This window comes from Pipistrellus hanaki, assembly GCF_964339955.1.
Source record: "Pipistrellus hanaki genome assembly, chromosome: 1".
Lineage (NCBI taxonomy): Eukaryota > Metazoa > Chordata > Mammalia > Chiroptera > Vespertilionidae > Pipistrellus > Pipistrellus hanaki.
The window spans coordinates 178708061-178731633 of NC_140503.1; the positions used below are offsets into that span (position 1 = coordinate 178708061).

General features: G+C 46.7%; 1 protein-coding gene across 1 annotated transcript in view; it reads left to right on the forward strand.

Moving 5' to 3' along the window:
* Nucleotides 1–23573, forward strand: part of IGFBP7 (insulin like growth factor binding protein 7) — a 66038-nt gene that overhangs the window by 38655 nt on the left and 3810 nt on the right. The window contains exon 2 of the mRNA XM_084899546.1: nucleotides 21578–21687. Within this exon, the coding sequence (XP_084755672.1) occupies nucleotides 21578–21687 (110 nt within the window). The remainder of the gene's footprint in view (nucleotides 1–21577; nucleotides 21688–23573) is intronic.

Below are 23573 nucleotides of genomic sequence, written 5' to 3' on the forward strand. Positions count from 1 at the left end.
CAGAGAGGAAGGGGAAGAGAGAGAGAGAGAAATAGAAACATCAATGATGAGAGAGAATCAGTGACTGCACACCCCCTACTGGGGATTGAGCCCGCAACTGGGTATGTGCCCTTGACCGCCAAAGCTCTATCCACTGAGCCAAACCGGCTAGGGCATACCGCCCATTTTTAAACCTTGTAAATTGACTGATAAGGGAGCATTTTGCTATAGAGTTCCATCCTTATCTTTTGTCTCCTGGATTGTATCTACATTGTTTAATGGGATAGCTATTTCTTTATAGATTTTTAACATCTGATCTATGTTAGTATAAGTGTAGAAGTACAGAATCAGCACCTTTGGCCATTTTACTGTTCCCGTTGAGTAGCTGAATCGGGGACATAAAAAGGACATGCCTGAACATTGACCTCTTTGTACTTAGGAACAGCTGAGTTCCAATTTTTAAATAGGCCACAGTTAATCAAAATATCTGTACTTCAACCTTTCCTAAATGCTAAAATATGCCCTTGTGCAAACTGTGGGATAAAATTGCAGTTGACCCTTGAACAACATAGGTTTGAACTGTGCGGTTCCATTGTACATGGGATTTTTTTCAATTGACCTGTGTAGGTCAATTGGCCCACACAGTTCAAACCGATTTTTGTTCAACAGTCAACTCTGCATATACGGAGTGCTGACTGTAGTTATATGTGGATTTTCAACTGTGCAGAGGTCAGCACCCCGAGCCCCACGTTGTTCAAGGATTAACTGTAGTTATAGCTAGCTAGACCCCAAAGTCTTTTTAATAATCAACAGCAAAGAAAGACAGTTTCTTGGAATGGTTCCCAAGCTCTTACTATTTGAACCTTCACATAAAAACCTTGAACCTGGTGTATATGTTGATAAGTAGTGTTGGTCTCTCAGCTGCTCAGCAATTTGTTGACCGTCCACTCAGTGTTAGCCATTGGCACACAGAGAAGTAGAAAGAATAAATAGACGGGTCCTTACCAGCATTAAGCCCTCAGTCTAGTGGGCTCTGCAGACACAATGATGATGCCTTGTGGAAATGCTGTAATAAGGATAAGTGCAGAGAACTATAGAAGCAGGAAGGAAGCCACCATTCTATATTAGGGGGGAGGGGCTCAACAAAGGGATGAAGAATAGAAAGTGATGGAGAAAGGTTTGTCAAAGGAGGTTTGCCAAACGAAAAGGTAACCAAACCAAGACAAAGGATATCCAGGAGTTAACCAGGCAAAAGTGGGGGGAGGGGGGGTATGGTAAATGGGGGGATATCCTAGAAATAGGAATGGCACGTACAAAGACTAGGGTCTAGAAAGAGCAGGACACATTTGAGGGACACAAGAAGTTCCTTACGGCTGGAGCTCAAGTTCAGGAGGGATGCGACATCAACCAGGCTGGGAAGATACTCAGGGCCAGGTCTTATTTATTCTGGGCTTTATAGTTTAGTAAATACATTCCTTTAGGACTCTTATTTCTTTTCTGGCAGTTCTGAATTTTTTTTCCTCCAGATGAAGATACAGATCTAAACCATATCTAATCTCAGAGAGGAAACGTTTTCACTAATATAAAGATAACTTGGCTCTACCCGGGAATGTTTACTCAGCGTTAACATTGACTTTTAAAGTTCTCACAGGATTCCTGCCTATATAAGGTACTTTCTAAGAGTATGGCATCATCTTAGTCATTTGCAAGAAAAAACATGAAGCATATTTTCAAACACTGATTTTCACATTAAACATTAAACACTGGAACCATTAAAACCCAATTAAAAAAGGGCTGGAGTTTGCAGATTGTCTTTATTCTAAGATGTGGGTAGGACTCTAGCCATATTGTCATAGCAGGACTAGCACTGTCCCAGCATTATTCATAAGGAGGATTATGCTCACCTATTTGGAGTTGCAAGTTCAAATTACCCAGAGCCAGTGAGATAACACCTCTGAAACTTTTCAGGTCCAGAGTGTGAATGGTGAGCCATGACCTCTATTTGATGTTCCCAGCAGTTGTGTAACATGTTCTCCAAAATATGCTAATGTTTTTATTCTCTTGGTTTTCCTTTCATAATAATAACCAGTAGACATAACTAATCTCATTGGCTTGACATTGAAAACTTCTGCAATCTAGCTGGCCTCCAGTTCTCCAGAGTTCTTTTCCTTTGCTTGAAATACCTCTCCCTCCAACAAAACAAAACAAGACAGAATGTTTCAGTTGGTTATGTAAAGAGGCACCTCAGTAGCCCAGAGAAAGCTCTGAGTTTGGATTCTGAAGACCTAGATTCATGTCCTGGCCACTCCACTCCCAGTCTAGGTTACTTTGTACAAGATACTTAACCTCACTGAACTTCAGTTCCTTTGTCTGTAAAATAACTACCTTAGCTCACAAGATTGTTGGGAAAATAAAAATGAAGTAATGGACATATTAACTCTTTGTGGAGTGTAAAGGCCAATACCAATATTAACTATTATTATTTTTCCTATAAGGAACATCCCAGGTGGCATCTCATGTTTGAGCATGCTGATCCCCTTGCCTGGAATATCTTTACCTGCCTCACCCACCATCTTTAACTTTGGAAAGCCCTTTTCTCTCCCATGGTTCAGTTCTGACCTACTCAGGCAAAATATTTTTATGTTTATATTTATCAGTCATAATATATCTATGTTATAATTGTTTATGTTTTGTTTTTGTTGTTAATCCTCACCCGAGGTTATATTTCCATGGATTTTTATAGAGTGGAAGGAAGGGAGAGAGACAGAGGGAGAGAGAGAACCATCAATGTGAGAGAGACACGTTGGTTGCCTCTTGTACGTGCCCTGACTAGGGCTGGGGATTGAGCCTGCAACCCAGGTACATGCCCTTGACCAGAATCAAACCTGGGACCCTTCAGTCCATGGGCCAATGGCTCTATCCACTGAGCAAAACTGGCTAGGGGATATATATATACATATATATATATATATATATATATATATATATATATATATATATGCCTAAGCAACCAAATAACCAGTGAACCGGTTGCTATGATGTGCACTGACCACCTGGGGGCAGATGCTCAATGCAGGAGCTGCCCCCTAGTGGTCAGTGTGCTCCCACAGCCAACTTCCCATGGCTAGCCAACCTCCCACAGTCCCTCCCCTGGCCCGCTGATAGGCCAACCTCCAGTGGTCCCTTTCCCCAGCCAGCTGCCCTCCCTCCCCCCACATCAACCCCAATCACCAACCAGGCCAAGGGATCCCATCCATGACTGAATTCATGCACTGGGCCTCTAGTATATTATAATTGTTTATGTACTTGTATATTTGTCTATACTTCCTGGATTGTAAACCTGTATCAGGTAAGGAGTCCGACCACATCTTTCCATCCCTCACATCACCCAGCACAGCACTCAGTTCAGGGAGGACCCGAGTGAATTAACTTGCTCCAAGTTATGCCCTAGCTGGTTTGGCTCAGTGGAAAGAGCATCAGCCTATGGACTAAAGGGTCTGAGGTTTGATTTCAGCCATGGGCATGTACCTCAGTTGCAGGATCCTCGCCAGCCTCATCCCTGGTCAGGGCCTGTGCAGGAGGCAACCAGTCGATGTGCCTCTCTCACATTGATTTTTCTCTTAGTCTTTCCCTCCTCTTCCTACTCTCTTTAAAAATCAATGGGAAAATACACTCAGGTGAGGATTTAAAAATATATATAAATTAGTCTGCTCCATGTTTTATCTGTTCAATGCCATGCAATGCTGAAATTTTATTTACTTAGTATCCCTGTGGATCTTTCTCAACTTTTGTACCATTTCCAATAGAGCCTTTCCATTAAAAAATAAATTCAGCTGGGCAATAGTGGAAGTTAGTCTAACTAAGAGATAGACATTAAAATTGGTGATGAATGGATGACATTTTTCTTTTGACATCCCCTAGTTATTAGGAATTAAATGTCTGGCCAGCCCAATGTTACACCTGGTGATCAATATGTTCCAGCCCATTTTTTTAATCATCTTCTGAGCATGTTACATGACATTGGGAAAGCTATCTAGTGCTGACATTATGGACCATTTGTGGACTTGTCATTCATTATTATTGTGCGGGTAAAAATGCTGCTTTCTCATTTTTAAAAAAAATTGCTTAGAACTGTCTGTGAATGGGATTCATCTCTCTCAGCTCCAGAGATCATGACCCTCAGTTTTCATGCAGACCCATCTCCCATGGATGTGTGGGCAGGACTGGAGGCAGGTTGCGTGTTTTGCCAACGTCATTCTTGCCCCAGGGGTCTTGTTTTTATTTTTCCTATTTGAGTTACCTGGACGTTTCCTTCTCCTCGTGTGTCAGTATAACTGATTTACAGGCCCAGAGCCCGTGATCCTTTCCCAAGGACACACAAACCTGGATTCCCGCTCCTCCCTAGTTCACAAGCAGAGCAGCATCCCCCCTGGTCAAAAGCATCATCTCCGAAGCCCCTGGCTTCCCAAAGGAGTCACACATTTGCTAGAGAGAGTCCCTGACAATGTGCCCAAAGGACTGAGGAGGCACACACTGCGGCGTCCGTGTCAACTTCAGGAAGATGGAGGACATTCTCTTTCCAAGTTCTATAAAGAACGAGTTTCCTACTTTTATGCATGGCTGCTCTGAAGAGGTGCCAAATCTGAGAGCCCAGCTGCTCTGAGGAAATTCTTTCTCTTTCCCATTGCTTAAACAAAAGAAGAGACTCTCCAGGGCTGGGGCTGATGGCTGCCCGGCAGGAGGACCTGCGGAGGGAAAGAGAGGTTCTTCAAGGGGCCCGGGTTTTCTTCCTGGGGCTCCTCTGGGGAGACCTTGCACATAGCTGCTCCCAGTTCTTGCAAAGATGCTACATCCTCACCTTTCAAACGCACTCAACCAGGAAAACCCCTTTCCTGGCTGCTTCTTGCATTGTAAAAGGAATTAGCAACCCAAGGAACACCAAAAAAAAAAAAAAAAAAAAAAAAGCGCCATAATTACAGAAAAGTAATCACTGCCTAAAAACAACCTAAGTGCCAAAGCAAAAATGTCTGGTCCTGTAATCCCAGCACGAGCAGCGAAGAGCAAGCCCAGGCTCTGGGGCCTCTATTCTAAGGCAGCTACCCGCCCCCCCAACCTCCCACCCCCCCAACCCAAACCCCACCCCCACCCCCCGTCTGTGGGTGTGGCTTTCTCATGTCTCAGAGCTCACCCCCAGCAGGCTGGACGCCAGGTTGTCCCCTACCGGATAAGAGCCAGTGGGACTTGCCTCACTAGTGAAAAATACAAAATCCTGATTCAGAGCCCCCCAGTCCCCACTAGACAGGGCCTCCCCCCCTGTGATCAGAGAGTCACGCCTTCCCATTTGAGCCTCATTGAACCACCTTGCTCTTTTCCTGGATGGCTCCCTGCACCCCCAGCCAGCATCTTGTCTGGTGTGAGTTTTCCTCTCAGATGCAGAAAGAAGCTCTGTAGCCAAAACCGGTTTGACTCAGTGGATAGAGCATCAGCCTGCGGACTGAAAGGTCCCAGGTTTGATTCCTGTCAAGGGCATGTACCTTGGTTGCAGGCACATCCCCAGAAGGGGGTGTGCAAGAGGCAGCTGATCAATGATTCTCTCTCATCGATGTTTCTAACTCTCTATCCCTCTCTCTTCCTCTCTGTAAAAAAAAAAAAAAAAAAAAAAAAATCAATAAAATACATTTTTTAAAAAGAAAAAGCTCTGTCGTTGTGCCGGAGCGAGTGGCATGTTCACACTGGTGCCCAACACGAGGGCACAGTCCCAGGCGTCATAAGCGCCCAGGACACAGATACCGACGGGGTGAGGAGGGGTTCTGTTCGTGCCTGAGGGACAGCACGAGTGAACACAGAACAGGGGGAGAGAAATGTCCAGTCCTCCTAGGGAGCCGGGAGGAAATCCGAGAACACCCAGCAAAGCAGAGATAAACAAAGGATGAGACTTGGGGTAAACAGCTGAGAGCTCTCCAGTCTGTGGACATCACAAAGGAGCACAGAAAATAGCTGGAGGGCACAGGGGAAAGAGGGAAAAACACTGGGAGAGAACAGGGGGAGCTGTTATGCCGGCTGGGCTGATTCGTGTCTGGGGTTGTGGGCCAAGGAGGCAACAGTAACCAAGAGAGAAGTGAAAAGGAGGCAGGGGCCCTCAGGCAATCACATCACCCAGCAGAAATGCCAGGCGCAAGCACAGTGAGCCCAGCTCTGCTCCAGCCTCCCGCCTCCCAGGGGCCGTGTCCTCACACACAGATCCCTAGTGTTTCCTCCTGCTCCTCCTGCTCCTGGTCCTTAACACACAGGCAATCTGACACCAGAGGAGGCGAAGGAAAGGGTCCTGATTTAGTCGGATTTTAACTGAAACGCACAGACTCCGGAGACAGCCCCATCTCTGCCCACTGCTACCATTGACGGAAGGAACTGGGAAGGCAGAAGAGGGGCAGGGACGGGGCTGAGGGTGTGACCCAAATACTTTATTTTTAGGAAAAGGGAAAAGAACACAGGAGACCTGTGAAGACTCACTGTTCCCCCTACGAGGCTTAAAGCAATGATAGTAACAATAACAGAGCTGTTCTTGTCATCAGGTCTCTGTACCCATCACTCTTCACCCCAGTTCCCGGGCCTTTTCCCTCTTCTCCTTCACTGCTTGTGTCTCCCGCGCATCTAGACTTTCCCTAAAAACACTTGGGAACATTATGTCTTCAGATCTCTCCTCTCCTCCTCCCTTTACTCTCCACCCTCCCGCCTTCCTCCTCATCCAGCTCCTGCTCTGTTTTAATTAAGCGGTTCCTCCCAAGGAGTTTTTAAACAATGCCAGTGCCAGACGCCACACCCAGCCCAACGAGAAACTGGGAGCGCAGCCCGGGCCTGGGCACTGGGTAGAGGCTGGGAGCCCGGAGCGCAGCCAGGACTGGCAAGCACTGCCAGACAGGCACCTCCGGGGAGCTGCTTTCTAGGTGGGGAGCTTGCCTGTTTGGCTCGGAGTGTCTGGTGCCTGCTGTTCCTGCTGGCACCCCTCGGCGAGGTCTTTTCCAACATGCATAACGAGACCGAACAGACCTGCCATCTCTGGAAGCTCCCCGTCTAACCGGGGCCCAGTGCCATGCGGCCAGTTTCCGCAGGCTGTCCTGGGGCCCTCGGCCTGGCCTGAGGATCTGCTAGGACTCCTACAGTAAGGTGACCAGATGTCCCGATTTTGGCGGGACAGTCCCGATTTTTAACAATTTGTCCCACGTCCCGCGTTGTTTTAAAAAAGTCCAGATTTTTTCCAAAAATCTGGACTTTTTTAAAACGCCGCGGGACAAATTGTTAAAAATCAGGACTGTCCCACCAAAAGCGGGACGTCTGGTCACCTTATCTTACAGTCAAAGCCCTTCCTTGGTCAGAGAGTGGACCTGAATGTCACCCAGCTCTCAGGGAGCGGAAGACCATTGATCTTCCACCAAAGACCGAGGCAGGAAGCTCTCCGGTACCCGGGTACCTGGGCTGCCCACTGGACAAGGAGGAGCAGAAGCCCCCCGAGGGAGGCCTCCTGGGAGTCCAGGCCTCCGCCTTCTTCAGCTTTCCAAGATGTTCTAGGCCCATGATCGGCAAACTGCAGCTCGAGAGCCACATGCAGCTCTTTGGCCCCTTGAGGGCGGCTCTTCCACAAAATACCACTGCCTGGCGAGTCTATTTTGAATAAGTGGCGTTAGAAGAAGGTTAAGTTTAACCGAAACCGGTTTGGCTCAGTTGATAGAGCGTCGGCCTGCACACTGAAAGGTCCCAGGTTTGATTCCGGTCAAAGGCATGTACCTGGGTTGCGGGCACATCCCCAGAAGGGGGTGTGCAAAGAGGCAGCTGATCGATGATTCTCTCTCATCGATGTTTCTAACTCTCTTTCTCTCTCTCTTCCTCTCTGTAAAAAATCAATAAAATATATAAAATAAATACAGACAACTAGATATTTAAAAGAAGAAAAGGGTTAAGTTTTAAAAATTTGGCTCTCAAAAGAAGTTTCAAGCGTTGTACTTTGGATATCGGCTCTGTTGGCTAACAAGTTTGCTGGCCACTGTTCTAGGCACTAGGTTTAGTGAGGCCAACCCTCCTGGAGTTGAAGGCCATGTGGGAGTCCCTCACATCCTTCCTCCCAGGGGCGGGTTCAGGAACATCTGTTTCTTTGGGACCCCACAGAGGGCAGTCCTGGTGATAGGACAGGGCCCACGGACCCAGACTGAGGCCACAGGGCTCCAGGCTCCGGAAGACTTCCCCTCACAGCCCACGGGGGAAACACTTCCTGACGCCTGACAGGCCGCACCGGGTGTGCGCAGGGGGAGGCGGGCAGGATCTCAAAGATAAGTGTTCCGGGAACTCACTGTCCAGGCTTCTAGGAATCCCAGAATGAGGTGGCAGTCCGTCCCTCCTGGGGTCACTTCCCCACTCAAACCAGAGCTTGTGGGACAGGAAGAGGCGGCCCTCGGTTGTAATTCGTTAAATTTAAGGTGTCTCCTAGCCCGTGAGGTGCGGTGAAAAGCATTTCCAAGACTGTGGTGCCGCGAACAAGATGCACCCACACAGCCAGGGCCTTTCCCTTCATAAAGGTGCTCCCGGGAACGCCGATGCTTCCATTGTGCACAAACCAAATAAAAATCCAGCCGGCGGGGCTGACTGGTGTGGACGTCAGCCAGTCTGGTTTAGGATGGTAGTTTGGCTCCCATGGCAGTGCTGCTGAGCCAATGAGCTCATCCCTTGGCAGGGTGGCTGGCACAGCCCGCTGAGCTCATCCCCCACGTTGCTACCCGAGAGATGGCTCCACCTCAGGCGTCTGAACTTAACCTAAACCCTCCATGGATTTATCTTGCCTAATGCAGGCCCCCTCCATGGGTGGCCCTAGACCGGTGGTCAGCAAACTCATTAGTCAACAGAGCCAAATATCCACAGTACAACGATTGACATTTCTTTGGAGAGCCAAATTTTTTAAACTTAAACTTCTTCTAGTGCCACTTCTTCCAAATAGACTGGCCCAGGCCGTGGTATTTTGTGGAGGAGCCACACTCAAGGGGCCAAAGAGCCACACTCAAGGGGCCAAAGAGCCGCATGTGGCTCGAGAGCCGCAGTTTGCCAACCACGGTCCTAGACAACCAGGTCACATGGGGGTGGGGACCACGCCCTGGTGTCAGACCCTTGGTCAGTATCCTACTCTTTCTTGTGCTAGACCCATTCACGGGAGAGCAAAGGAATAAGAAAACAGGGTCCCATAAGGGATTGGTTTGCAAGCAACAAATTGTGAAGCATCAGCTTTCTGTTCATGCTCCGTGATATGCTCAAATGCAGGGCAGTAATGTTGAGGCACGGCACGGTTCACAATCATCCTGGACAGACGTCTGAGTGCTGGGGGGTCTGTTATACGGAAAAAGAGCCCGTCCACTCCAGGAGGATGTTCAGCATCAGAGACGGGGGCCAACGTGGGGTGTCTCGTTAGCCCAGAGGCAACGACGGGTCGGGAATGTCATTTACAGAGTCCGTGTAGGCCATCTCCAGGCTGGTGTCCTATTGGGAAGTCTGCTTTCGGGTGGGCTGCCCCTGTAAATAAGCGGCTGGCGGCTAAGCAATGCCTTAGCTGTCTACTTCTGCCTCTCCTGGGTGGGGGTGGGGAGGGTGAGGATGGACCGGGGGTTACCAGCAAACTGATGGGATTCCCTCTAGAGAAGCTGCTGGGGGAAGGAGCGCCAAAGCTGTCTTCCTTCCACACAAAAGAACCCACCTGCCTACCCAGGGCTGAAAGGTTTTCCTTAGCACCACTGCCCCATCCGTACCCTCCCCCCTTTCTCCATGGGGTTGCTCAGGAGGTATCTCAAATGCAGCCAATCTAAGCCCAGATCGATCCTTTCTCCCTTCTCCAATCCCTCAGACTGGCATCCCTGCTCCTGTCCATGGGGTGGCAGCCTCCTCTCACCTCGGCCCACCGCTGTGGCCTCATTCCCGCCGTCCCCACAGCCTATCCGTTCCCGGGTCGTGGTAGCTCTTCCTGAGCAGCCCCTCCAGCCAGCCTCTTCCCTCTCTGTCCCATTGCTGCGAACTTGACTCGGGCCCTGGTCCCACCCTGTCTCAGTCCTGCTGCAGAGGCCTCTGGAGTTGCCACATGAGTCGTGTCTCTCCAGCAGTCAGAGACGCTGGAATCCCAGCTTCTGTCCCTGACACAGCGCTCTGCCCGAGCCAGACTGGTGGGCTCCCTCGCTGTTCCTCCGGCAGGGTGGTGCTTTCCTGTCCCTGCACTCCTGCTGTCTCCGGGGGAAACCTTCCTGGGCAGAGGCCTGCTTCCGAGCTGCAGGGCCTGCCCAGATGCCGTCTCCTCTTCCCAGCCACCCCTGGCTCAAGGGATGTGTGGCCTCCATTCCCTGGATGAGCAATTTGTCTCAGCGCCAGTCACGAGGAATTTACTTTGAAATAAAAACAATAGCTAATACTTGCTGAGCATGTACCCCAGGCCAGGGACTGTGCTGATGGCTGTATCTTGTTTAATCTTCCTGATCGTCTAAAGACTTCGGTGTTCCTGCCCCATTTCACAGATGAATAAACTGAGAGGTTGAATAACTTGTACAATGTTACATAACTCAGATGTGGTAGTGCAGAATCCCTGCTTCCAAACTCACTACAGACCATTCCCTCCATGTTCTCAATCTACATGTGCTGAACCTCCCCCATCCCCACCAAAATAGGTTATATTTGGAAAAGAGGAAGCAATTCTTACACGTTTCCCTGCCAGTGTTTGACAAGGCCCCATCATGATAAACTATTGGTTTTTCATTCCCGCCAAAGCTTAAATGACGAACAGTAGCTACCATGACTAGGTAACGTCTCCTTACACTAATGCCCTGAAATTAAACCTAAACTCTGCTGCTGCGGGTTTAGTCCTTTTTTTCTCCTGCTCTTGCTGTCCTCGGCTGACATCCTCGAGACAGTGAGCTGGGTTTCCATCCCGAGGTCCAGCTGCCACATCACCTGAAGCTCCCAGGAGAACCTGCCTTGGCAAGTGGCTCTGCTCTTTTATTAGCCATCCCGTTACTGCTTCCCCTAATTTAACATCAGGAAGTCTGCACGCGTCTCATCTTCTCCCCAGTCTTGGCCAGGGGGCTTTCCTACTATTCTTTTCCCACTTTGTACTGTTGTTTGGTGCTTTTCCCTTCAATGTGTTATCAGAACTCGATCTGCGGGTTTTTGCCAAGTTGTGTGGACTCTATCTCCATATGTGGTATCTCGGTTCTTTCCTAAATGCTCCTTTTTTGGTGTGAACACACATAGTCGGCATGTTGAGAGTCCAGATGGGTGTGGTTTACAAGCCTACCGTAACTTACAGAAGTCTTTGTACTCTGCTGCCTTAGCCATATTAATACATGCTCAGGGAGATCTCTAATGCAAATAGCAGAAGTCAGCATATGTGAGGATGACAGATTATCTTTTCTCCCTAGCAGATCTACTCATTAGGATTCACTTGACTACTATATATTTAAATTAATTCTCATCCCCTGACCATACACTGATTGGTTGGTGGGTGGCCAAGAATCATTGCTTACAACAAGAGAAAGTCAAGTGGAGGGTTTAAAAAATCACAATGAATGATCTTCCAGCTGATAAAAAAAAAAGGGGGGGGGGTAGCTATAACCCCACTTTGGCTAAATACCTTGGCATTGTGAACTCTGGCGCATTTTCAGGATAGTGGCTATATTTTCAGTGCCCATCAGCCAATTAGCAGTGAGTATGCAAATTAACCCAACAAAGATGATGAGTTAATTTGCATATGCAGATGCAAAACGGCAGGGGGCTGGATGGGAAGCAGGCGTTCTGCACCCCCCAGCAGCTCCAGGCCTCTGGGCAGTGTGGGAAGACAGAAACGCAGCTCCGGGCCAGAGCAAAGGCAAAAAGGCAGCTCCGGCTGGAGTGAAGGTGGTGCCGGCAGCCAGGGGAAGGAAGGCCCGTTCTTGTACAAATCTTCATGCATCAGGCCTCATATATATATATATACATATATATATATATATATATATATATATATATATATATATATATATATGTATATATATATGTATATATATATATATGCCTAAGCAACCAAACAACCAGCAGGTAGCTATGCCATGCAATGATCACCAGGGGGCAGACACTCAATGAAGGAGCTGCCTAGCGACAGCAACTTTACAGAGTGCCCTCTGGCACTCCGGGACCCCTCAGGGGATGTCAGAGAGCTGGTTTTGGCCCAATCCCCACAGGACAGGACAAGGGACCCCACCTGCTGGAGGGACCCCACTCACTCTGCAGATGCCCTTCAAGCCCAGCACCACCCCAGTTGCACCCAGGCAAGGAGGGAATGCGGAGGGGGAAAGGGGTTGGTTCCAGGGCGTGTCCAGCCCATCTAGCCCAGTCCCACCCAACCAGCCACCTTCTATTGGGTCGGCAACTAAGTAATTGCGGCTTTCACACATATATGGCTTCAGTTGAATTTTTAGGTTTGCAGACGTAGTACAAATGTAAAACACATTTTGTTATTTTATAGTTGGCTATTCAGCTGTTAATCAATAAAAAAAGTTTTTTGATCTGTTTTGTAGTTTTTGTTTGGCATTCATTGAAAAATGGAAAATCAAAAGGAACATTTTCGTCATATTTTGCTTTTTTATTTCCGCAAAGGGAAAAACGCATCGCAAGCTCATAAAAAGTTATGTGCTGTTTATGGTGACGAAGCCTTAAAAGAACGGCAGTGTCAAAATTGGTTTGCCAAATTTTGTTCTGGTGATTTTTCACTCAAAGATGAAAGACGCTCTGGTCGTCCAGTTGAAGTTGATGACGCCCTAATCAAAGCAATAATCAATTCGGACTGTCACAGTACAACACGTGAGATTGCAGAGAAGCTTCATGTATCACATACATGCATTGAAAATCACTTAAAACAACTTGGCTATGTTCAAAAACTCGATACATGGGTTCCTCACGAACTGAAAGAATCACAGTTAACGCAACGCATTAGCAGCTGCGATTTGCTAAAGAAACGTAATGAAAATGATCCATTTTTAAAACGACTGATAACTGGCAATGAAAAATGGGTTGTTTACAACAATATCAAGCGGAAAAGATCGTGGAGCAGGCCAGGTGAACCAACTCAAACAACATCAAAAGCTGATATTCATCAAAAGAAGGTTTTGTTATCAGTTTGGTGGGATTACAAAGGAATTGTCTACTTTGAACTCTTACCACCCAACCGAACGATCAATTCTGATGTCTACATTGAACAACTAATGAAATTAAACAATGCAGTTGAAGAAAAGCGGCCCGAATTGACAAATCGAAAAGGTGTTGTATTCCATCATGACAATGCAAGGCCACACACATCTTTGGTCACTCGGCAAAAATTAATGGAGCTTGGTTGGGATGTTTTGCCACATCCACCATATAGTCCTGACCTTGCACCATCTGATTACTTTTTGTTTCGGTCTTTACAAAACTCCTTGAATGGTAAAAATTTCAATAATGATGATGATGTCAAATCGTACCTGATTCAGTTTTTTGCTAATAAAAACCAGAAGTTTTTTGAACGTGGGATTATGATGCTGCCTGAAAGATGGCAAAAGGTCATTGATCAAAATGGGCAATACATTACAGAATAAAGTTATTTAGTTCCATGAAAAAATTGTCTTTGATTTTCTTTTAAAAATCCGCAATTACTTAGCTGCCGACCCAATAATTAATTTCCTTTCAATGTGCATGAATCCATGCACTGGGCCCCTAGTAATGTTACGTTATTCTTGATTTACTGATGCCCTTTCCCACTGCATACACTCTTGGCTGTCCGTCCTCCCAATAAACGTGAAGGACATCTGATTCCAGATTTCCTGGCTCCGGTCTGGCTGCATCAGGACACTGGCATCTCAGCCCAGCTGGGGAATGCATTAAAGAACAAAGATGCACCAAGTTGTGTGGCACTAACTCTGAACCCAGCAAGATCGCAGAGGAGAACTAAGTGGGAACTGGAGCTGTTCAAAATGTCAACAGGAGATGAGGCTTAGAGCTTCAAGTCAGGAATAGGGCATGGATAATAGATGAGAGCAGGGAGGACAACCCAGTAAGCAAGGACATCATCATACACAGAGTGGTAATGAGAAGGTAATGGTAGGTGAGCATGATTGCCAGGATCAGAGCATGAGTTTGGGTTGAAGTGAGAAGTAGGAAAGAAAGTGGATTTCTGGAAGTAGGAAAGGAAGTAGAAGAGATGATGGGAGAAATGAAGGAGATGACAAAGCAAAAACCATTATGTGGTTGAATACAACAACAAAATTAGACAAAAACTGACTATTAAAGAGAATTTAACTTTTCATTATTTCCCAAGCTCGATGGAGTATATTCAACCTCAAAACGTGACTTCTCCTAACAGCTCCTATGTAGCTCTTTCAGATAAAAAGCAATTGGCTAAGTAACAGCTGACACCTTGATAAGCTCTTTTTTCTTTCCATCACTGGGAGAAAGAAAGAACTTCGTTGTGAGTCACGTACTAGTACTTGCTCTAATTGCTCAGACCAGAGACGCCTCTGTCCTTCACATATGCATTCCTCCCCCATGGACCGTCTTTATTCCCTAAACCTGCCTGTTCTGTCTCTAAAATTCCTTTCACCTTCAACCAAAGTGCAAAAATAGGTGACTTGCCCCTGTATTAGTTTTCATTGCTGTGTAACAAATTGTCCCAATCATAGTGACTTTAAAAATAAACATCATCTTATAGTTTCTGTGGATCAGGAATCTGGTTACAGTTTGGTTACCGTAGTACCTACATTTAGGAGATGAGGAGGAACATTGGGCTGGTTTACAGGGGACGAGAGCCCCAAAGCCAGGTGGTACAACCTTAGAATCTCAGCGCTTCATGGACGTGGAAGGTGCCCTGTGACTGTGCTCTCAAATATATTCATGATAGGGACATTCACTTCCAAGCCCAGAGAGATTTTCAGATTTGGTCTGGTTTCCTTTTCTGTAAAAATAGGTAAGTGGCTGGTTCAAGGTCACTTGGCTATAATTGGCAGACAAGATTCCAGAGCCAAGTTTTCTGTCCCCAAGAGTGCTTTGTGTTTTTTTTGTGTTTTTAATAGAAACATAGTAAGGACATCTTAGGTCATGTCTGGAGAGTGTTTTGTGCTCTGTAGGAGGCTAGGAAATGGTTCACATACTTCTTTTACATTACCCCCATGTTTTCATAGGATGATAAGTTTTCACTCTGTTTTCTTTATTACAATTTTATGTAAAACCATAAATTAATGAATTGCTGGTCAAGTTCAAAATTAATTCCATTTCAGGGTCTTCTCCTCATGACATTTGTGTGTTTTGTGATAATTGCCCTTTTTAAGTTCTTGAGAACCAAGTCAAAATATTCCAGATTTAAATCCATCCATATTAACCAATGTCACCCCAATAAATTTAATTTTTAAAATCTATCTCTAATTCTTCCTTTTTTATAGCTTTAGTGATTTCTCAGATCGTAGTTATTTCTGGATTATAATCAAATATTCCGAAAGTCCTCTGCTAGTCTCTGGATCATTTATCCAGAACTCCACTTGAAGGGCCTGAGGAGTGGGATGCAGATAGGTGGAGATTGTGCAAGAGACACCTAACTCCTTCTAGGTACTTTTAAATTAAAGTAAATTTTGATTTTCTTCCAAATTTAAAACATTATTCTTCCTTGCTACATCTTCATTTAGGATCTGGCTTTTCTCATTTCGTTTCTTTCTTTCTCCTCTTTCATCTCCTCCCTCCCTTCTTTCTTCTTCCTCTTTTCTTTCAAGAAATGATAAAAAAAAAAAAAAAAAAAAAAAAAAAAAAAAAAAGACACCATCTAAGGAAACTAGACAAGAATTATATTTTTTTAAAAAATAAGGGATTGCTACATGAACTTAAAGAGTTGAGAAAATCAAAGGAGATTGAATAAGAGCTGAGTCATGAAATGTAAGAAAGAAAATGGAGTAGCCTCGTTTGGGTGCAGTCATCTGAGACAGAAAGAAAGATATGGGTGGGTTTGAGGTGGAGAAAGCTTTGGAATAGGCATTCTCACACCAGACATCAGGCGGCGCTGCACAGGGCTTGGTTGCTGCCTGGAGTTGCCCAGGGTGGGAGAGGGGAGCAGGGAGGTAGTGGGCAGTCATTTAATTCTATGTACAGGATGTTTGCTAGACACAAGTGTATGCGAGCAGCCTAAGGTCTTTATCAGAACAAGGGTAAGAATAAATAAATAAATAGTGGAGCCTAGTCTGCTGTTTGTTCCTGTACATGTACATATGTTGAGACTTGTTTTAAGTAGAAGCATAACACAGAGCATGGCTTAGATGGTAGTGTTTATTATTATCCTTGGCCTGACCTCCAGGATTGATTTTGAGCTTTCTGCCTGAAAATGAGCTCAGGAACTGAAAGTTTCTTTATTCTTACAAAACAGAAATAAATTCTGGACCTGGTTTGGCATTCTTGGAAAGAAGGCACAGTGGAAAGAAGTAGGAGTTATTTGGTAAAGAGTCATTTTTGCTGAGCACTCTCTTGCGGTAGAACAGAACCTTTGGGTCAATGCTCAACCAATCAACCACTGAGCCATAGGGGCTGGGCAATACAGACTTTTGTTACTTAGAAGTTTTATAGAATTCTAGGGATAGCCTGGTAGCAGAATTGACAGGCTCATTTACGACTTTAGAATGGACCAAATATTGACTCAGCCCATTAACCTAAAGTGTTATATGTATTCCAGAGGTTGAGAGAGAGGAGGAAGCCATAGTATAATTTGTCCTAATCTTGAATCCCCGGTGATGGCTCTCATTGAAAATATTCGTGAGTTTTCCCTGGCTGGTGTGGCTCAGTTGGTTGGGTGTTGTCTGATGCACCAAGAGGTTATTGGTTCAACTCCTGGTCAGGGCACATGCCCTGGTTTCAGGCTGGATCTCAGGAGGGGCATGCAGGAGGCAGCCTATCAACATTGCACTCTCACATCGATGTTCCTCTCTTCTCCCTTCCTCTCTCTCTCTAAAAAAAAAAGAAAGAAAATCAATAAACTATTCTTTAAAAAAAAGAAGAAAAACCTATCCCTGAGTTTAAATATTTTAAAATACTTCTTGCTAATCCTTAAATATTCAGATTCCTGAAATAAGGAAGAGATTAGAAGGAGGTGAATATAATGGATCCCCTCTATTCAGTGCTTCAGTTTTAATACAATTCATTCTAAATTTATACTATGATTGTTGGTGTAAGGATAGACACAAGACCAGTGGAACAGAATGGAGACTCCAGAAGTAGACTCACTCGTGTATGGTTAACAGATTTACTACAAAGGCACCATTATAATTCAACTAGAGGCCCAGTGCATGAAAATGTGTGCATTGGGAGGGGGAAGGGAGGGGGTCCCTCAGCCCAGCCTGCACCCTCTCGCAGCCCAGGATCCTTTGGGGGATGTCCACCTGCCATCTCAGACTCACTTCCCAGGGGATTGGGTCTAAGCAGCAGTCAGACATCCTTAGTGCTGCTGAGGAGGAAAGAGAGGCTCCTGCCATTGCCACTGAGCTTGTAGCTGTCAGCCCGGCTTGTGGCTGAGCAGAACTGCCCCTGTGAGAGCGCACTGACCACCAGGGGGCAGCTCCTGCATTGAGCATCTGCCCCCTGGTGGTCGGTGCACATCATAGTGACTGGTCGTTCCGCCATTAGGGTCAATTTGCGTATTAAACTTTTATTACATAGAATAGGAAAAGGATGGTCTTTGCGGCAAATGATGCTAAGGCAAGTGGAAGTCCTTTGGAGGAAGTGCATGAACCTAGACCTCTGCTTCATAGCACACACAAAAATTAATTCAAGATGGGTCACAAACCTAAAGCGAAAGGTGAAACCATAAAGTTATAGGAGAAAACAGGAGATCTCTCCGGACTTGGGCTAGGCAAAAATTTCTTTAACCGGACACAAACCATAAGTGAAAAACTTGGTGGGCGCGGGGGGGGGGGGGGGGGAGAGAGAAACATGATAAATTGGATTACATTAAAACAAAGACTATCTTAGCTTTTAATTTTATGCCCTGAGAAGAATCCATAGCATGCCCTGGCGGGAAATCAGGCCCGAAAGCTTCCCTGTGCCCTCTCTGCCCGGACCCATACAGGTGACTAACTGCCTGGCTGGAGGGAGACACTCAGGTTAAACTCAGGGCTTTGATGCGAGGCTGAGACCTCCCGGTGAAGACGCCTTACAATCCTCGCGTGGCTCTGATACGTGAAAGGCAGCTTTGTTCCAAGCCCTCCAAATCCCTTCTCGGAACAGTCCCTTGAGATCCCCTGAGCTTTGATGTCATCCTGCTAAATCCTCGTGTGGAAAAGAGGACAAAGCCACATGGGGGCCCCCAGAGAGGTGAGCGAAAGTAGTTCAAAGTCCAGGAGATCCGGGCCTCTGGTGTCCAAGCCTTGCCGTCCCAGGGCCCAGGAGGAAGCCTGGGGTGGGGTGAGGCCCGGCCCAGAGCTTTGCAGGGTCCTATGTTGGTGCCCTCAGACGAGGAAGCATCGGAGACAGAGCCAGAAACACACATAAACACAGCTCCACCGGGCTACCACATCCACGTTTGCAACAGAAAAGCCAAGACCCCCGAGCCAGGATAGAGGCCTATGGTGCGGAGGGAAGGAAGCATGGAATATATTTTGGGCTTTCAAAACTCTGATTGTTTTGCACATTCTTGCAAAGGGGGGGCGGGAGAAGAAAAATGCCCCAGGGATTGCTAACAAAAAATATCAGCTTCTAATACTTCAGATGAGTGGGAAAAATCTTACATGCTGGGAGCATTTCCTTTCTGTTTCGAGAAATTAATGGTGTGCTGGAAATAGCCTGCTGCAAAAGGGGAGACTTCGTGTCCCTTGAATGCTGATGATGCCAGAAAACTTTCCAGGCCTAAGGACTCTGAGGCCCGCTGACCCTGTGGTTAGACATTCGGCTGCAAGACACAAGGCGGCAGAGAGCTGAGGTTCAGAGTGAATTCTTTTTCTTTTTTTTTTCTTTTTTTTCTTTCTTATTGATTTCAGAGAGGAAGGGAGAGGGGCAGAGAGATAGAAACATCGGTGATGAGAGAGAATCATTGATTGGCTGCCTCCTGCACCTCACACTTGGGATTGAGCCTGCAATCCGGACATATGCCCTGACGGGGAATCAAACCCTGACCTCCTGGTTCATTGGATGATGCTCAACCACTGAGCCACACCGGCATGGCATTCGGAGGGAATTCTTAACTCGTTCACTTGAGAAGTGCACTGAGCCTGATAGGTTTGGTCCCAGAGTGGTGGCTGTCTGACCCGGAGCCCAGGCCCCCAACTCCGCTCCCTCCTCTGTGGACTGTCCCTGGTCTTTCTGGGGCACTGGGGGCCTGAAACCTGGCATTCAGAGTTAGAAGGAAAATTCCAACTTCCACCTGATAAAAAGTAGGTGTGCCTGTCTCTCCTGCAGACCTTGCAGAGCTGGCACCTCAGTAAGAAAAGAGCAGGGAGGCCAGATCTTTCAGTGTCTGTTGGCTTCCAAAGCATTGCATTTCACCCTGGCAGAGAGCTCAGTTGATTAGAACGTGGTCCTAATGTGCCAAGGTTGTGGGTTTGAACCCCCTTAGGGCACATATGAGAACCTATCAATGACTGTATGAATAAGGGGAACAATAAATCTTATTTCTACATACACACACACACCTTCTTTTTCTAAAATCAATGAAAAATAAATTTAAATTGAAAGGTGTTGCATTTCAGAGCTGAACCAGAAATCATCCACAGAGTTTATGTGCATCTGCTCTGGGTAACACGTAACACATTGAAGTCCTGAGACTTTCCTATAATGTCTTATCTAGGTTTGGTCGCCTCTCAGTTGATTAGAGCAGGGATTGCACGTCTTCTGTGTAGAGCCAAATGGTAAATACTTTAGGCCAAGCAGTCTTTGCCACAAATGCTCCACTCTGAGCATGGCTGTATTCCAATAACATTTTTTAAAATATATTTTTAGAGGAAGGGAAAGGGAGAGATAGAAACATCAGCGATGAGAGAGAATTATTGGTTGGCTGCCTGCTGCATGCCCCCAACTGGGGATTGAGCCTGCAATGTGTCCTTGATCAGAATTGAACATGGGACCCTTCAGTCCGCAGGCCAATGCTCTATCCACTGAACCAAAGGGCCAGGGCCCAATAACATTTAATATATGGACAATGAACTGTGAATTTCTTAACTTTTTCACATTAGGAAAGCCCGATGCATGAAATTTGTGCAAGAGTAGGCCTTCCTTCCCCTCACTGCTGGCACCATCTTCCCTTTGGCACCCGGGACGCAGGCTTCCCGCGCAGAGAGAGGCCTCACCTCCCCACTGCAGCCCGCTGGTTGGTGGTCTGGGCCTTCCTCTTTGGGGAGATCATGGGGTGATGGCCAGGCCCCCAACCAATCGCATCACGCCCACCTTGGCTGACCTGGTACCAGTGGGTGTCATAGCGTGGTCCCACATGGTCGTCCCGATAGTTGTTCCGCTCTTTGGCTGTTTGGTTAATTTGCATATTATGCTTTTATTATATAGGATTCTTTTCTTTTTCTTTTTTCCCAATCACTTAAAGCTGTAAAGACCACTCACAAGCCATGTAGAAACAAGTAACAGGATAGATTTGGCCCACAGGCAAGAGTTTGCCAACCCCAAGACCTCTTCTGTCACAAAAAGGATACATACATTGATGTTGTTGCTAAGGACCTTCTTACTGGCGGGGATATGATAGAGAAGGCCGAGGAGCGTGTGCCAAGGGGCGTGTGCCAGGATCGAGGGGATAAGAGGTGTCACTCTGGGCTCTCCCTGGGTGGTCCCATACCCAGGACTCAAATCAGACAATGCTTTCCACAGGTGCCCCCACTTGCCAACGCCCGCTGCCAGTGACCTGGAACCTGAGAATCCTAGAAAGACGCCTCTCCGTGGGGGCCCTGGTCACACACAATAGCTCTGTCACCGCTTCCCTTTCACCCATTGCCTCCTCCTTCCACCTTCTTCCTTAACACTTGGGCCACTACCGTTCAGAAGTTTCTCCCAGGGTGCACAGCACCTCATACTGATCTCTTCGATGAGAGTTACCATCCCTGCCTTATCACCACTGACTCAGACCCCAAGCTTCATAAGGCAGGGACCACCTACCATCTTCTCCGGGTACTCAGCACATTTTCAAATATCTTCGTAGATTGTCTATGTTGCCGCCCCCCCCCAAAAAAAAAAAAAAAAAACAATACTGGTAAACAAGAAAGAAAAACATGGAACATTTTGGAACTAAATTTTCACTGTATTAACTGGAAAGACCCAGTAATGCAAAACAGCTGGTAAGTTCATTTAAGCATGACTTGAGAGAGTAGAAAATCTTATGAACAATAGAATTTTCTTCCTGGTTATTTTTGTGTTCGTCTGGATGTGCACATTCTCAAACCATCGCTTACAGTCATGCTGGTGGCCAAGGGATGCCGGCCTGGTCTTTGAAATGTGCTTCAGATCATTCGCAGAGGGGACAGCGTCGTGAACATAATCAAGTGTTGATCTCCTAGCATGCTGACGCTGAAGGTTGTTTAAAAATTTCATTTGGCTTTGCGCCCTTCTCTTGTAGGTCCTTCCATTGTGACTCCCCCCAAGAACATCTGGAATGTCACTGGTGCCAAGGTGTACTTGAGCTGTGAGGTCATCGGAATCCCAACCCCTGTGCTCATCTGGAACAAGGTCAGTGACACAGACTTTAAGAACACACCCTGGACTGACCTGCTCCTCTCACTGCATAAGGACAGTACTAACCTAAAACCCTCAGCCGGTTCCATTGCCTGCTGCTCCTCCATGAAACCATGGCAATCTTCTAGAAACGTCCCTGGGCTCGAACCAACATTTTTACTGACCTCCAAATAGCCCCTACTCTGCTTTTGTTAGCAGTGCTGGAGCAGGGAGCCTCGGGAACCGGGAAACTATAATGCTGGACACCCAAACTCACCCTCGGTGTGCAGGTGTGTGCATGTGTGAGCATGCCTGTGCTTCAGTATGCTTGTCAGCATGTGCGTGCATGGGGGCGGTGCTCCTTGGAGGGCGAGTTCCTTAGCCAGGTCAGCTGAGTTCTAAGTCAGGTTTCTTAGCCTCAGGCACTGTTGATATTTTGAGACAGATAATTCTGTGCTGTGGGGGCTGCCCTGTGCCTTGTAAGGTGGTTAGCAGTATTCCTGGCCTCTGCCCATTACATGCCAGTAGCACCCACCCCCTCAGGTGTGACAAACATGTCTCCAGACATTGCCAAATGCCCCCCAGGGGGGAAAATTACCTAGATTGAGAGCCACTGCCCTAAGCCTGTTTCCTCCTCTGTGTCATGAAAGTAGCTTATAATTCTTGAAAAGATTACATAAAGAAAGGCAGGTAAGATCACTTGGCTTGTCAGATATGTCGTTGGAACTGCTTATTAGTTACTATTCCTGGAAATGTTTCCCTTCAGGTGGTATTATTTTGTGTAACTAACTTCTGATTTGAAGGACAACATATTCTTAGCATGTCTGTAGAAGGTCAAATACTTAACAATTGCACTGCACAGTATTTTATATTTCCCTATTTGTGTGTTTTGACTTGTTTTTAGCAACCCCCTCCCCCACAAAAATCCTGTTAAGTAAATTTCCTCAGACTAGTGCAAACAAAAAGGAAATCTATTTCCGTATAAAAGGGTAACCAGACACTTATTTGTAGCAGGTTTACTTCTCCAGCAAGTTCTAAGATGAATGATGGTCCCTCGGTTATTTTGTTTGCTCGGTGTCTGACCACCGAGCAGTTTCTGGAACTCTGGGAGAGATTTTGGCACCAGAACTCTTTTTGTTGCAAGTTGTAGAACTCATTTCAAACTAGTCTAGGCAAAAATAAGGCGGTGGGTGGGGGGAGGTTGAGTGGGTGGTGACTCCAACTTCAAGGGCAGCTGGATCCAGGTACAGTGAGCCCAGCCTCTTGGCTCTGGACTCTGCTCCCAATGTTCTGGTCTTATTCTCTGCTTCCTCCACACTGGGAGCGATACTGTCACTGGAGCGCCAAGTTCACATGATCACGGCTTCGTGATCCCAGAGGAAAATTTGTTCCCTTCTACTGCATTGTACAATTCCCCCTGGAGGACCTTGATTCACATTGGGTCACCTGCCAACCTCTGACGCCCCCATGTGGCCAGAAGGCTGCACCGCCCCCATCGGGCCCTCTGGTGGGAATGAAGTCAGCGTTTTTTCCAGAAAATGCCTGGGGGTGGGCAGAGACAGCACCAGCTGCATTACAACTATCTTTTGCAGCTGGAATTTGTTAAAGGAAGCAGTGAAATTTATTTCACCTCAGTAAGTTATTTTTTTAAAAGAGGAGTGGGAAGCAATGAAAAGCAAAAATGCAGCTGATGGGCGTGTACCTTCTGGCCTTCATGGCGAAAACTGCTGCTGTTCCTCCTTGCTTGTTAGGAGGCTACTGGTTTGTTTGGGGGGGAGGGGGGGGGAGGGCGGGGGGGGCAGAGGAACAATATTTCCTAAGAATGTCCATACAAAGCTCTGCAGCGCTCTAGGGATTATACAGTGTGACCCAAGGGGTGTGACCTATTGACAAATCCGGCA